The following is a 15,503-nucleotide window of genomic DNA, read 5'->3' on the forward strand; positions in this document are numbered from 1 at the left end:
AAAACTCAGTTTTAGGGATATAACAATTCACAAAATGGCAAGACCATTCCTTGGAGCTTGCAACAGCTGAAGCGAGAGACACTTCCAGCTAATTCCTCAGTGTTAGAGCCCAAGTGCAGCAGAAGTTCATTTGGTAACAAGTGGAACTTTGACAATAACTTAATGTGTACAACTCTGTGGCCGTGAGCCTGCAGCCCCACTAGAATAACACAGAGCAAACTGACTGTTTGTCCACACACACACACACACTCTCTTACACGCAAGTACAGGTTGCTACGTAACACAACCACATCGAAGCAATTAATACATGCCAAAACAAAATGACCAGTTCTAGGCTAAATTAGTAAATCAACACAAAGAGGTCGCCACAGCAGCTGTGTTGGATCCAGCAACTACAATTTACGCCTGCCAGCTCACATGAAACCGCCAGGCTGTTGTGTGGATTTCAACACCAAAATAAAACAGTTTAAATTCTAGCAAAGGTGAGTTATATTCAGTATACTGCCATTTAGCAGTGTAGGTCATATGCTGTATAAAAGTAATTAAAAACAAACACTACAAATGTGAATTTTCAGAAGAACATGAACAGAGCTCAGAAGTGAAACCAAACTGTATTCCATTATGTGCGTGTAAGTAATTATATCTTATGAGAAGATAAAATAAAAACGTAGGGTTAGGGTTAGTAAGTAAGAGCTCTGCTCAAATCTCCTGAACTTATCAACTTTGGTCCACACTAGTCTTGTAAAACGGCTTGTTAAATATTTATATTTTAGGCATGCATGGTGGACAATCACCACTCTTACAGATCTGTAGATCAGGTCTGTAAACATTGGTGGTTAAGCTTTCCTTTGTCCTAGAGATGTTTCGATACCAGTATCAGTATCGTCTCCGATACTGCCTAAAACGCTGGTATCGGTATCGGGAAGTACTGGAGTTTATACAACGATCCGATACCATGTAAAAAAAGAAAAAGAAAGAAATTCCACATTAAAGTAGTACATTTATGTGTTTTTTTCCGTTATAACTGACTGTCCTACTGGATAATAAAAGAAAGTTCATGTTCCACAAAGAGTTTAACCTGAGCCTAGCCAACAACAAAGATAGAAATCATATCACATCCATACAGGGATAGTAGCATACAGCTGTTAAAACATAATAAAATATATGACACACTGGTATCGGATCAGTTCAAGTATCGGAATCGTTTTCAGGAAGCAAAAAAATGGCATCGGACCATCTCTACTTTGTGCTTCTGTCCAAAATGTTCCTGTACAGCAGAACAATGCAGAATGACTCATGTGACTTGATTTTTTTCTCCATTGCTCAGATTTGCAGGTTTGGTGCAGCCTGCACCAACTTATGCATTTTTTGTGTTGCTTTGAAAACAAGACATTTTCTTACTTGACTTAAGACATTGCAGTTGGATATAATTTGTTGATCTGCACTATAGGTACTGAAGATACTAGGGGTGGGGTAAACAGTTGATTCTTAGATGAATCGCAATTCTCTCTTGAAAGATTATGGCTTGATGCAGAAAAGTCTTTTTATTTTAAAAGTTAAACAAAAAAATAGTTGAAGTAAATGTATCTGTTTGTTTTAACCTTGGCGTATTACACATATGCTATGTTTTAAAAGTAGCAAGTAGACACGATGAGAGAAAATAAGTAATACAGTAATAAAAGCTTTTCATGCATCATGATGCATTGATAATCATGTTATCATTGCATCTTAGCCCTCTGAATAAGAATCCATGTTTGTGCAGGTACACTTTGGGGGCTCTGAAGCTAACACACTTTTATGTAGTTTTTCTGTTATTTTGTCCAACAGCAGCAAGGTGACAAAGGAAGGCTGAACACGGTGCATGACACGCAAAGTTTAATAGAAATCTCCTTGTGACACTTGGCTTTTCTGGTGTAATAGCTACCTTATAACCTTAACAACGCATTGAGTCTCACCCACCTATTTCCCCTACCATCTGAGCCAGGTGCCTATGTAGGCGCTCACCTTAAATAGCTCAAGACAGAGTTACATCAGATCCTGTGTCAGGGTTTTATCTTTAAAATCCTGTAAAGTCGGTAAAAACTGTAGCATTTAGTCTGTGTATTAAACCACAGCCTGCTGGTTACTGTCTGAAGTTATACTGATTACTTTTGCAGGTGTTGTGACCAAAAGGATTAACCATAATTGTTCAACTTTAATAAAGAACAATGCTTTTTTCAAATACCCCTAAGTTGGCAAAAAAAGGTGGAGTCTGGGTTGGCCCGTGGCCAATGGCCTTTCTCTTTATACATTCATGGTCTTTCCAGTCCTGTGCAAGAGCACAAACGTTATTTGTGCTGCGTGGTTTGGTCCAAACCTTAGTTTGTTCCCATTTACAGAGCCAGGGCTGTGTAAGAACACAGGATTTTCATTTAGCGCGCAAACACAGGATGGACACAGCAAGCGGACTGTGAGGAGATAGTTGCTGCATTTGACAAAAAAAAAAATTGTATTGGTATTAGAATCGCAGACTCAGGGAGATCTAGATCACCGAGTAGAGTGTGCACCCAAAGTAGGCAGTCTTGGCAGTTGACCGGATTCAAATTCGAATGGCAGCCCTTCACTTTGTGACATCCCCTTTCCTCTCTGTATACACTAATAAATAAAGCCCACAAAAAATAATTTTAAAAATACTTTGACCTTTAAAAAGGAGGTTTAACTGTCAACTATTAACTAATGTCCCTGATTTTAAGATATTTGTTTATATTTTTTATTAGTGACAATAAAAACCTTCCTCCTTGAGAACAATGGGCTTTTACATTTTTTTACTTTTTTACATTAAATGTTCTTAGCTTCCATACAACTGGTTGCAGTCTAAGGTTGCTGGTCAGCCGTTTTCCACAAGCATATTAATCCGCCAAAAGAAGAGTTCTTGCCAAAATCATCACTCAACTGCATTAGCACACAGTAATATAACATTGGAAAGTAAAAGCTATGTGTCGATACAGTCACACTCACCTCTCTGTCTCTCTCTATCTCCAGACCAGCCTCCAGCAGGTTAGCCTCAAATTCCTGTCTGATTAGATGCATCTCATGGTCAGCAGGCTCTGTCAGCTCATTCCCTCCTGCACCACCAAGCTCCATGAACACTTCGCCAACACATCCAGACCCCACTCTCGGTATGTGGCCTCTTCCTGCCGTCGGATCTGAGCTCACCGAAGGTGCAAAGTTGCCATTGGAAACAATGGATAACCTGTCATGTGAAATTGAGGCGCTGGCACGAGATCGTATGGAGGCGGGCCGTCGATGATGGAAGACCAGAACGTAGTCAACTTTTCGTCGGCCATCGGAGAAGTAAAAGCCTTCTGCACTGGCCCTAGGGTTTGAAAGTGAATCCACGGCCTGTAGGAAACCAAGAGAAATCAAAAAGGAATGTAAAACATAAAGTAGAAATACATGGATGTACTTTACAAACAGTAGCACAATAGCACAAACCATTGAAACTGCACTTTGATTGAGGAAACCATTATCTCCGTCATACTCTCATTTCTTTACAATAATCATTACAAGGCATCCCACTCCCTTTAACAAATACACACTGTTTAAGGACAGCATACACAAAACCTTTACGCAGCAGGGGGGTTATGTAATAACCGTTTGAATGAACTTAAGCATCTACTGCACTGTCAGCACAAGCAAACAGAAGTGGCTTTTGGCAGGTTCTCAAAAACACTGAAGTGAGAACCTTCAGCAGCAGAGTGGGCAGCCAGCTCACCTTTGGCAGTTTGATTCTTTATTTAGAATAGGGAACGTAGAGAGGGAGACTAAACATGGAGGACACAAGAGGTAACACTCTATAGGCTCTGGGCATGAGAGATCTTTTTAATTTATCAGCAGGACAGGTTTTTAAAATATGGTGTTGTGCATTTATGCAAGGTTAAATTCTACTCTATTCGCTTAGTGTCTGCGTGTGTGTGTGTGTGTCACAGCTATATGGCTGTACTGGATTTTTGTTGAAACACTAATGCAACGCCACTTACATCAATTAAATGGTTATTATTTTTCAATCTAATTTTTGCTAGCGACTTTGCAATATTTGGCACATGGCACGCATGAATTGTCAAGTTTAAGTTTCCCACAAGTAAGACCGTATTAGCTTAATTTCTCACCTTTTTTTTTAGGGTTCATCACTATGAGCAACGCCCTTCACATCGTCATTTAATCCATTGGTAGTGTAAAATAACAGTTATAGACACTTTAAATGATATTTTATAACCTAGCTAGCAAACAAGCTGCTGTAACCTCATACTATGGCATCGTAGCTACATATGAATCCGTGGCAACTTCAAGCCTTGCATACTGGGTATCAGGGATCACCATGACAGTGTCAGTTGAATGATACTGTAGGCCTAAATTGTTTGTGTGCACAAATTTTAAATGCTTCACCATTTCCCTGTAGCCAAAAAAGCTGTTTGGGCTCTTACTAAGTGGGCCAACTTTTTTTCAATTCTGAGTTCATAGTGCTCAACTGCTTGGTATTCAATACATGTCTAAAACATCAGAAAATTGAGCTTACAGGACTCACTTACTGGTCCTGGCTGTCAGTCAACGGGAAGTTTAGCTTGGATATGGATGTCGTTGAAATATGGCCACATGCTTTGTTGGTTGCAATGCCAGATTAGCTCAAATATCTAAAAGCCCCGCAGGCACCCATGGTCCTCCTACACAGATCTTTTAATTTATTTAGACTAATTGGACCTCTTCTAAAGACCTGCACTAGGGGTGCACCTTTTTAGTTGTTTAGTTGACAAATAGGTTGTTTTGGTCTTAGTCGACTAAAATGACTTATTGTAATGAAACTTATGAGCACATTTCTGGTAAACTCTGCACGATATTGATGTTATATATTAAGTGTGATTGAAGACCATATATCGTCTTAGATTTTAGATACTGTAATATGTAAATATCATAAATGGCTTAAGTGTTATCTTATGCTGGTTTTAAAGGCTGCATTACAGTGAAGTGACAACATGCTGTTATCAAAAACTATGCTTCTCATTAAAATACATTAGTTTAAAATTTGTGGTAAACATTACTGGTGATCATTTATCTAAAATGTAAAGACATTTTGTCAAAGCACCAATTGTCAACCCTACAATATCGTCAGAACATCGACATCGAGGTATTTGGTAAAAAATATTGTGATATTTAATTTTCTCCACATTGCCCAGGCCTATGGAAACACAAGATATAAAGTGGTGCTTTTGCATAATTGTTTTTACAGATCTGTTGATTAAATCAACTTATTGATTAGTAGATAAAACCATATCAGTGGGAGAATTTCTGTAGTCGTGGGCAGCCCTCGACTGCACAGACTGTGCTTGATTGATATCTTCCTTGAAAACATTGTTAGTTGTCATCTATTAAAGGGATAGTTTGGAGTAATTTCACCCTAGGGTCCTTTGGACCATGACTGTCGACCCAAACACTCCTCCCTAAAACTGTGTTCCCTTGGTCGAACATTGGGCAACATTGGGCTATTAGCTGAATGCCCTACTGAAGGCGCTAATGACACCAAATGTGCATCTCGTAAATTGCCCCACTAATAATTCCTGGAATGGTACCAAAATTCTACAGTAGTAAAATTAGCTTATTTACCCATAAAAGGAAGCATTGGTAAGTTTGTAAGTACACCAGGAGTTTATTTAAATAGCACTTGCCTGGTGGCTTCTACTCTCTGCTGCTAGCTAGTTCTCCAATTCTCGACCATTAGCTTTAGCTCCTCGTCCGTGTATTCAGGCTTGAATGGGTACGGCAACCTTTGAAATTGAGCCACTCATTGTCAATCATCATCATCGATCTCATTCGACGTTAACCTTTAACGCTGCCATTTCGTTGATCTCTTGTGTTCTCTCGCTTCTTGCTCCTACTTTACTGGTAGCAATAGATGTCCTGCTTATGATATCGCGGGATCCTGCACAGAGCACTACATCTATTGTAACATCTATCTGAGTGGCTCAATTTCGAAGGTCGTACTACCTATTCGATGCTGAATACACGGACGAGGAGCTAAAACTGATGCAGAGAAGAGCTAGCTAGCAGAGCTATTAGCAAAGAGAGGAAAAGCAGTGCACCGGGCAAGTGCTATTTAAATAAGCTCTAGGTGTACTTACAAACTTTCCAATGCCACGTTTTATGAGTACAGAACCTATTTGTACTACTGTAGAAGTTTGGTACTACTCCGGGAATTATTAGTATGGTAATTTACAAGATACACATTTGGTTCCATTAGCGCCTGCACTAAGCCATTCGGCTAGCGCTAACTTGCCCAATGTTCGACCAAGGGAAAAAAGCTTCTGGGGGAAGTGTTTGGCATTTAATCTATTTTAATCATCGTTTAAATTGGCTTAAGTGACTTTTTATGAACAAAGTAAAATTTCTGATTCTAGCTTTGTAAATGTGAATATTTTTTAGTTTCTCCACTGCTCTGTGACAACAACAACAAAAAAAACTGAACATCGTTGAGTTGTGGACAAAAGAAATTTGAGGATGTAATCTTGGGCTTTGGGAAACACTCATTACCATTTTGTTTACCATGTTTTGATATTGTATAGAAAAAAACACTAATGGATTAATCTAGAAAATTAAACAACATTTTAAATCGACAATGAAAATAGTCATTAGTTGAAGCCCTTACTTTTTTTTTTTTTTTTTTTACATATGCTGTGTTCAAAAATCACACCATATTTACTACATTTAATTTTTGCCATTTTATTTGAATGTCTGTATTATCAGTGTAGAAACACCCCAAACAATTTCCACAATTAAAAAAGCATTATCTTATTTTTTACCAAAAAATCCTACATGTAGGCTATGCTTAATACCACTCGTTATAGAATACTCAACTGAGTGTTTATTACGGTAAATAATAAATGAGTGAACCTGGGAGTGATTTCAGACACACCTTTGGAGTTTGGTGACACATTATTCCCAGCATCGCTCCGCCCAAATGAGGTCTAATCAGCACACACCTGGGGTGTGCAAGTTCTTTAAACAACAAACTGTACAGACAATATAACGGTTCCTCGTGTCAAAAGATGGCAAGAAATTAAACAATTGTCAGATTTTGAATATTTTGAAAACATAGTACAGTAGGCTATAGGCTACTGTCAAGTAAAATAATATTATCCATCGGAAGTTGTAAAAGTTCTCACCCACAGATATATACGTGATGTAAGCTAAGCTAAAGTAGGCCTACACACGAGTGCTGCTACCTTCAAACTTTTGGAACTTTACCGAAAGGTTCCTGTTTGCGTCTTTATAAAGAACAACGTACACTACAGGAAGGATTAGGGTACCATTTGGTTTCGCCTAGCTAGCTTCAAGAAGGTTCCCAGATGCTCGTGTTGGTTAAAGGTTAACAAAACGTTCCCTGAAGGTTGCCCAGAAGGAAAAAAACAACACACTGGTATTAACAGAAACATATTCTAAACGCTGGTTTTAGTGTGCTAAGCTTACCGTAAACAGTTTTGCGGAGTTTGCAACCAAATTGTAAAATGAGTATTACAACTATTACAGTGGGTCATTAACACAGATTGGTCACAGGTGTAGCTAATTAAACTCAAGGCAAAGACAAGAAAACAGTGTTTTCGTTTGGGTACTGGTGTACTTACTGGGATTTTGTCTTCACTCGGGGTTATCTGCATGCTGTTGCGCTTTAAAGACACACAGAGAAGTAGAATAAGAAAAAGAAGAAGATGATGAAGAAGAAAAAGAGTGAAAGTTGGCGGTTTTCGCAGAAAAAAACAGCCCTATTTAGCATCAACACCTTCATCCCCATCATCCCAAAATGACACCGGAGGTCACTCCAGTTAGTCCACAGTCCAACAGCGGCAGCGGCTCATCCACACCAGGGATTATTTTGTCAAAGAAAGATGTGTCCGCTGTAAAAAGCTGCGCATTTAGACTCAGCAGCCTGATCGCATGCTGGTGATACCCATCTATCCCACTGTGTGATCTGGAGGCTGCCTGCGCACTGCCGGCGCTTTTGGCACGGAGAATCCCACACTGTAAAAAATGTCCTTCTTCAACAAGTTATTTGGTCTTGATGCTGAGTCTTTTAAATGTTATAATTACAGAAAAGCAACACATTGATTGAAATTTAAATAATTGGTAGCCTACCACTTAATAATAACCATTAGCCTACTAATGAATGGTGAATTGATAATTGATTCAACTTTACTGAATAGTTATTTTACAATGGCATTATAATTCATTTTTACCAGTGATTAGTAATACCATAATGCATGTGATTTTAACAGTCTTTTTTTGAATACATAACATTTTATATATTATAGTACGTTTTCATCTGTTAATGATTAAAGATTTGTAAAGCTTGTTGTTGGCAACCCGTTAATAAACATTATTTGGATGCCTATTATAAAGTTGCAACTGGTGATTTTATTACTTTGTAAATGTTTGGTAAATACTACTAAATAACTATTATCAGCGCGCAAATATCAAATAATCATCATTTATATAGATCCCCAAACAAAGAGTGAGTTTTTTTGGCTACTTGATGCTTTACAAACCATTTATTATCCATAGAATATTTATAATAAGGATTAGTTGCAACTTAATACTTAATACTAGCCATCCAAATAATGTTTTAGATGGTTTACAAAACAATGATAAACCATTAACAAAGTACCTACATTTAAAAACCAATTATTTTAGAATACACTAAACTAGTAATACAGTAACATTAATAATAGCATTATTGATAATTAGTAAACATTTTAAATCATCAGTGTATTGTTGTTGACAGTAACATAACTATAAACCAACGTTTGATTGACTTTCAACCTACCATTTACTAAAGATGGTGTAACCAAATACTTTCTAGTGTGGTTTCACCTGTTTTTAGAAGTTTTGCCTGTTTCTGAAATATCTCAAATGTTATCTGACAGTAAAAAAAAACTTGGTTTGCAATAAATTGTGGTGGAATTTTACCCTTTCCAACAGCGTTTTGTTCCTAATTTATGATTACAAAATATTCCTTGTGCTCTTTAAAAAGAGAGGTATGGTGGATATTTTTTGCAGTGTGGAGAGAGGAAGCAGCCTTGGTTTAGACAGCCCACTGATGTCACTTTGAGAGAGACCTGTGTTTTTCTAATAGCTACACCGTAAGCACGGAAGCAATACCAAATGCGTTTGGAGCATTGCTTTTGTCCCAGGATTATATTTCTGTTTTTCTCCAAGAAACACTTCACAATATATCATTTTACACTGAATGACACACACACACACACACACACACACACACACACACACACACACACACACACACACACACACACACACAGAGAAAGAAACCTTCTGAGGCACTGCCAACCATGGGCATCACCACTAACCTATTTCTATTATCAGCCTAAATCCTCAAGTCTTTCCCTTAAACTAACATTAACCTTGAACTCACGTGTTAAAGCTTTTTCCTCAAACCAAGGTTGGAGTCGGTTATTCTCCCAGATCACTCACTTTCAACTTTATTCTGAAAGACTACAAGAATAAACGTCTTGAAAACTAAATGAGAACAGCTTCCTCCATCATCAGCATAAAAAGATTAGAAGTCATGAAGAGTTTTCTTTTTTATTTTGTGCTAAATCATAAAGTGATGCAATGCTATGCAACACAGTACCCATGCAGGAAATATTACATGATTAAGTTGTTTTTGCAAGATACTACTAGAGTGTATGAAAAGGCTTTATCCTCAAACTGGTTCCCAAAAGTACATTATTACGTTGTTGTTGTTGTTCTTGTTGTTGTTGTTTTTTACCTACACATATTTCTGTGGTCCTTTTTTTTATTTATTTTTTACCTGTAACAAAGTTTCTGATTCCTCAGCCCAGGATTGTTCTTTGTAAGCAGCAGGCTCCAAGATGCTGTGGGACATGGGGTCCAGTCCGATGCTGGACATGTCCTTGGTCAGATGATACAGTCCCTCGCTGTGGATGGACGAAGACTCGCTGATTGCTGTGGCAACTCGCATGAAGCTCGCAACATTGGTCCATGATCCTGGAAGACAATTATTTTGGAACGACAAATGATTATAGAGTGTATTGTAGACCTACTCTAATGTAATCTGTAAAGTTTCCTGAGATAACTCCTGTTGTGATTTGACACTCCAATAAAGACTCATCTTATCTTATCTTAGGTATACCTGCACAATTTTAAAAGTTTAAAGGAACTTGTTTGCCAAAAGGCGTGTTTTTGTGACGTCAGTCACTGAAACTCCACATGTATGAGGTGAAGATGGACATCTATAGACAGTGGGTCCAGTTTACTTTGGGTAAATATTTCCCACCAAGGACCAAACAGAAGTAAAACAGTAGAGAATCTAGAACATCTTGTGATTCAGCTGTATTGATTCAGGTGTATTTTCACATCTCGTCCTGTGCAGCTTTCTTCTGTTTATCCAGGCAAAGTCAAGCAGCCGTGCGGAAACTTCCAAAGCTTGAGTCACATGGATGCACCTCAGGGCTGTCATAAAATGAACATGAAAAGAGAAGGTTCCTCCACCACAATATAGTTCAGACAACAGCATGACTATAAATGTAATGTTCACACATTTGGATGAAAAGATTTGCCAGCTGTCAGTTTGCAAACAATTAATAAAATGAGAAAGAACATTGGTATTACTCTCAGATCTGCCCAGGAGATGACATCCAACAGACAGTTAGTGTGATGGTTTGGGTGGTTTCTTGTTTTTTTTGGGGTCCTGTCTTGTCTCCTCGTGGTTGTGTCTTAGTTTCCTCCCTGGTTTTGTGTTACAGTCTGTCTTGTGTCCCCTTGTGAGTGTCAGCATGTTCTGTTTCCTGTTTATGTTGATGGTCTGGTTTCCTATTCTGTCTCGTCTTGCCAAGCTTTACTTTGGCCGGCCTGATTGTCCTGCCCCGCCCTAATGTGATTCACCTGACGTATCATCTGTTCTTTGTCACCTTGTTACCTCTTATATTTAACCTCTGTGTTCCCTTTGTCTCTTGTCAGATCGTTCTTGTGTCTGTGTTCCCTACCGCACCTCCTCCTGACTGACTGTTTGTCGTTTATTGCTGTTATCCATGAGGTCTCCCTAGTGTTGTTCCCTGTTTTTTGTCTCGTCTTTTGCCCTGGACCCTTTTGGATTTTTTTCGGATTTGGCTGTTTGGTTTTGCTCCCTGTTTTTCTTGGACTTCCCTGGGTTTTTCTTGGATTTTTTGTTGATAAATAATTATGTACCTGCTCCCGCCTGCCTGCCTTGCTCATCTCTGCTTTTGGGTCCTCATTCCTACTCGCCTGTAACAGTTAGATTAGTTTAGCTTAACACTGGAGATGGTTAGTAGCTCTGTCCAAAGTTAACACGATCTGCCTACCAGCACATTAAAAACTCAGTAATCGGCATTCATATTTAATTTCTTTAATAGAAGAAATAAAAGAAATGATGTGCAGGCTCCGTGATGTCACCCATGGGTTTCTGAGGAGCCAAAATGAAGCAGAATGCAGGCGGCTCCCGGTAGGTCCGGTATGTCTCCTGATCTAAAAACGGGTGAAGAGGTGAGAGAGTGGAAGGAGCGGATGTGGCCGAATGAAGCCTCCAGTCGACTCACCTCCTGTGATGACAGCCCACCTGTCACCCAAAGCGACACCCCCTTAATTATGCATAACTTTGAGCTGAATATAATTAAAATGGGTAAGTTATAAATAAATTCAACCCCCGTTCAGTTGTCATGAAGGGGGAAATTAGCTATAAAGACCAGGACATTTTTCTCTTGTACCAGGCTGTAAATATGTTTCATTCTGCTGTGAACATGGCCATAGATATGAGTGAGATCCTTCTACTGATCTATACTTAGCTATCTAACTATATATTTACTGTACTATAAATTGCACAATTTGTCACATTCAGTGGTGTAAAGCAACATTACATTTACTCAAGTAGCTAAAGCACAGTACTTTTGACAGACTTCTACTTTACCTTGTGTTAGATAGAAGTATTGGGCTGCACTACATTTATTTGACACACCAAAACCTATGATAGAGCAGTAGCCCACTGTACTACTAATCGACCAAATAATATACAGTACAAAGTGTCTAAAACAATTAAAACGCTCTTACATGTATACACTGGTATTTGTGAGTGATAAAAGCAGCATTGTATAGCCATTCTGCATAAGGAGTTCTTTTATTATCGATACTTTACATTTTGTTGATGACAGCCTAATTCTTTACTTTGACTTTAGTAACATTTTGAATTCAGGACTATTTCACACAGATGTCTGTCTCATTGATAGCTTTCTGTTTCAAGCAGTTTTACGTCATTCAGATGCAGAGAGACAACAGGATTTTTTAAAGGAAATGATTAAGAGGTCTGGACCTTGGTGGCCTTCAAGCTGGCTTCGTGAGCTGGCCTCAAGTGGCCATTGGTTTTATTTTTTTTAGACCCGGAGGTTGCCTTTTTGGTTGGTCTCGCATCGTCAGACCTTCCATCCCGGAATACTTTGTGGACTAGCCAGACCCTCGTCCACAGCGCTGTGGAGGAAGGTCTGGCAATGTGAGACTACCCAAGAGGCAACCTCAAAACCTCAAAAACCACCACATACTGGAAGGGGAGATAAACGTGCTCTGGTTGACTGGCATTTCTTTGAACCGATCACAATCTTGGGGGTTGCTAAACTCCGGGCAGAGCCACGGTGCCTCTGCAAAATAGCCTGGTCTTGGTGGAACATGTAAACAAAAGGAGGCGAGCTCTGAAATTAAAATGGCTATCGAGTGATGAGAATTTAACTGGGGAAGAAAAGAAAAAATGCAATGTTAATTCTAGCTAGGAGGATGTTCCCCAAATTGATCGGGGTTTAAAATGTTGACACAAAGCAAGCTGAAGGTTAGGGACGTCCAAACAAAAATGAGGGACATCCTTCTTAGCACCCCCCAAGACGATTGAGATTGGTTTAAAGAAATGCCAGTCAACGAGAGTATGTTTATCTCCCATTCCGGAATGCTGTAGGTTATGTTTCCAGTCTTTGTGCTAAGCTAAGCTAACCGGAAACTGGCTGTAGCCACTTGTATTCAACAGGCAGATATGATGGGGGTGCTGATCCTCTCATCTAACTCATGGTAAGAAAGCGATTAAAAATGTATTCCCAAAATGTCAATTGCTAGAACCATTGTAGAAGTTCCTGTTTCCCAGTTTGGTCTCTTAAAAAATAATCTAATATTGGACAGACTATACACATGTAAGCTGAGTAGAGCAACGAGGGCTTTCTTACTCAGAGAGCAAAGAGCCTAACAGAGTAGAGAACGTTACTCATCCCTTTTCCACGTTAGGGTGGGGATTTGATTAGTTTCTTTAAGACGTCTTGGTCTCCAGACTTGTGGATCATCATTTTCAGCTAGTGTGCCTTTTGTTATTTGTAGCGCCACGTATGCAAAGTGCCCTAGTGAAGCTTTGTTTCACACTGTGCAAATTGATGTGTGTGTCAGTCAATCACAAACCCTGTGTCAAAGCACTTCACAAAGGACAAGCCTACGTAAAGCCAACTTCTCTACAGTCAGTCTCGAAACACAAAGCACTCAGTACAATACAGGGAAAGAAAAATGCACAAGACGGGAAATATTGCAAATGGGGTAAAAGTCTTTTTAAATATTCTACATGTTGCACGGAAGGATAAAACAATAAAAACAGCAGCTGATTACTTGTTGCTCAGCCACTGTCTATATTGAGGACTGTGATTTTGTTCAAACTGTCCTCCCCTCAGGAAGTTAAAGGGCAGGGGTGACAAAACACACATTTCTCCATCTTTATCAATACGTCTGCTGTATTGTCAGGAACCGCAACAGATTGCCATTTTTTTTCATAATAAGGTTACTATGTGTGTGTGTGTGTATGGTTATTTTAGGGCTACCGACCGCTGTAGCCATAGTAACGCACCAGGCCACGTGCTGTGCTCTCATTTCAGCACCATGGACAGCTCTCTAAATTTGAATTTCTCTTTTTCTCTCTCATCCACACATCGGCTGTGTAACACTTAAACGTACTGTACGAGCATAAGCCAGGTCAAGAGGGGGAAATATTTTCATAATGTCTCTATTGAAGCATTTTAGGCCTATAAGGAAATGTTTCTGTTCCTTGCAGCTCCCTTGAGAGCGACACAGTCGCCTGGAGGTTAGAGAGGCGGCCCTGTAACTGGAAGGTCGCCAGTGTGAATCTGGTAGGAGGGGAAATGAATATGAAAATCCTTCATGAATAAATATAAAGCAGGGCAGCACAGAATAAACATGTTGAATGTTTCCGGATATCAAAATAAAGTATAAAATGGAATAAACACATACACTGTGTCCACTTAACGGACATTCTTTCAGATTCCTCAAGTAGGTTTTATATCTTAATTTGTTCTTGTTACTCATTGCATCTATTGATAATGTATTTCATTAAGCTTTTCCAATGCTTTTAGCATTTCAGAATAGTTTTCCTCAAAGATTGCATGTATGGTCTGTTATTATATCCAAATACACATTTTCTTGCATAATCCCTTGTGTGCTGTAACCACGTTCAATGTTTTATGATTCAGAACCTGCTGAAAATCAGTTTTTAAACTGAGTCAGGCCCGTTTATATTGTAATGTAATGTTACTTTCCTGTGTAATAAATATGAATTAATGAATATGCTCCTTGAGACTTTAGCTTTTTTTTTAAACACTGAAATGTCAATGTCAGTAACACTAAACATTAAACATTATAGAACATTCCTTGACAGAAGGCCTTTCATTTCATTCCTTTTCCCCTCACAATATAGATGTAAGACAGATATAGCATAACTTCATCTTTGTAGAAATGTGTCCATTTTCATTTGTGGTTATGCTATCACATACTACGTTACATAGACTTCTTCCGTCTCTGAGTCCATTGGATTTTTATCAGCAAAGGTGCTTTTATTCAATTTACAGTTTTGATTATCCTGGCAATCAGTAGGAGTGTAAAAAGTTCCTTGGCTTAAAGTACAGCGTATGACTTTTATTAAAAAGTTCCCATGGGAATGGTTTTTGATTCTGGTTGTCTTTTCTAACCCTATTGTGTCTTTCCCCCATGTTTTTGTCATTTCTCCGACGTATGTTGCTTTTTAACATTTTTGTCACTTTGTTCAGCCTTTTTTCACATTTTAATTACCTTCTTTTTTAATATTTGTTCACATTTTAGTCACTTTTGACATTTGTCTTTTGTCGACATTTTTCATTATTCCCATTTTTTTTTTCTTCATTTGTCACACACAAGTTCTTTTGTATTATTTTTTTTCTCCAAATGACATGAAATTGACAAAAACACCCCAATTCCATGAAAGTAGTGAACGGACTGTTTATTTAACTTGTGAGGAACATTGTAGGGAACTATCCACGTTGCGTTTTTGGAAAATTTCTTTGAAAGTAACCCAAATTGCTGATATAGAAACTTTTGGAAAAGGGGTCAACTTTGACCCAAAGACACCAGGAGGGTTA

At 38.6% G+C, this 15,503-nt stretch overlaps 1 protein-coding gene across 6 annotated transcripts in view; it reads right to left on the minus strand.

Moving 5' to 3' along the window:
- ano2b (anoctamin 2b) overlaps positions 1-15,503 on the minus strand; it is an 89,375-nt gene that overhangs the window by 68,716 nt on the left and 5,156 nt on the right. For 5 of the 6 annotated variants that reach the window (XM_034863353.1, XM_034863352.1, XM_034863351.1 and 2 more), the window contains exons 2-4: positions 9,857-10,053; positions 7,653-7,694; positions 2,998-3,381 (exon numbers count right to left, since the gene is read on the minus strand). In XM_034863353.1, the coding sequence (XP_034719244.1) occupies positions 2,998-3,381; positions 7,653-7,694; positions 9,857-10,053 (623 nt within the window). Of the gene's footprint in view, positions 1-2,997; positions 3,382-7,652; positions 7,695-7,807; positions 7,999-9,856; positions 10,054-15,503 lie in introns of those variants that run through there. The other variant, XM_034863355.1, reaches the window with a different exon arrangement.

This window comes from Etheostoma cragini, chromosome 23, assembly GCF_013103735.1.
Source record: "Etheostoma cragini isolate CJK2018 chromosome 23, CSU_Ecrag_1.0, whole genome shotgun sequence".
NCBI classification, from domain to species: domain Eukaryota; kingdom Metazoa; phylum Chordata; class Actinopteri; order Perciformes; family Percidae; genus Etheostoma; species Etheostoma cragini.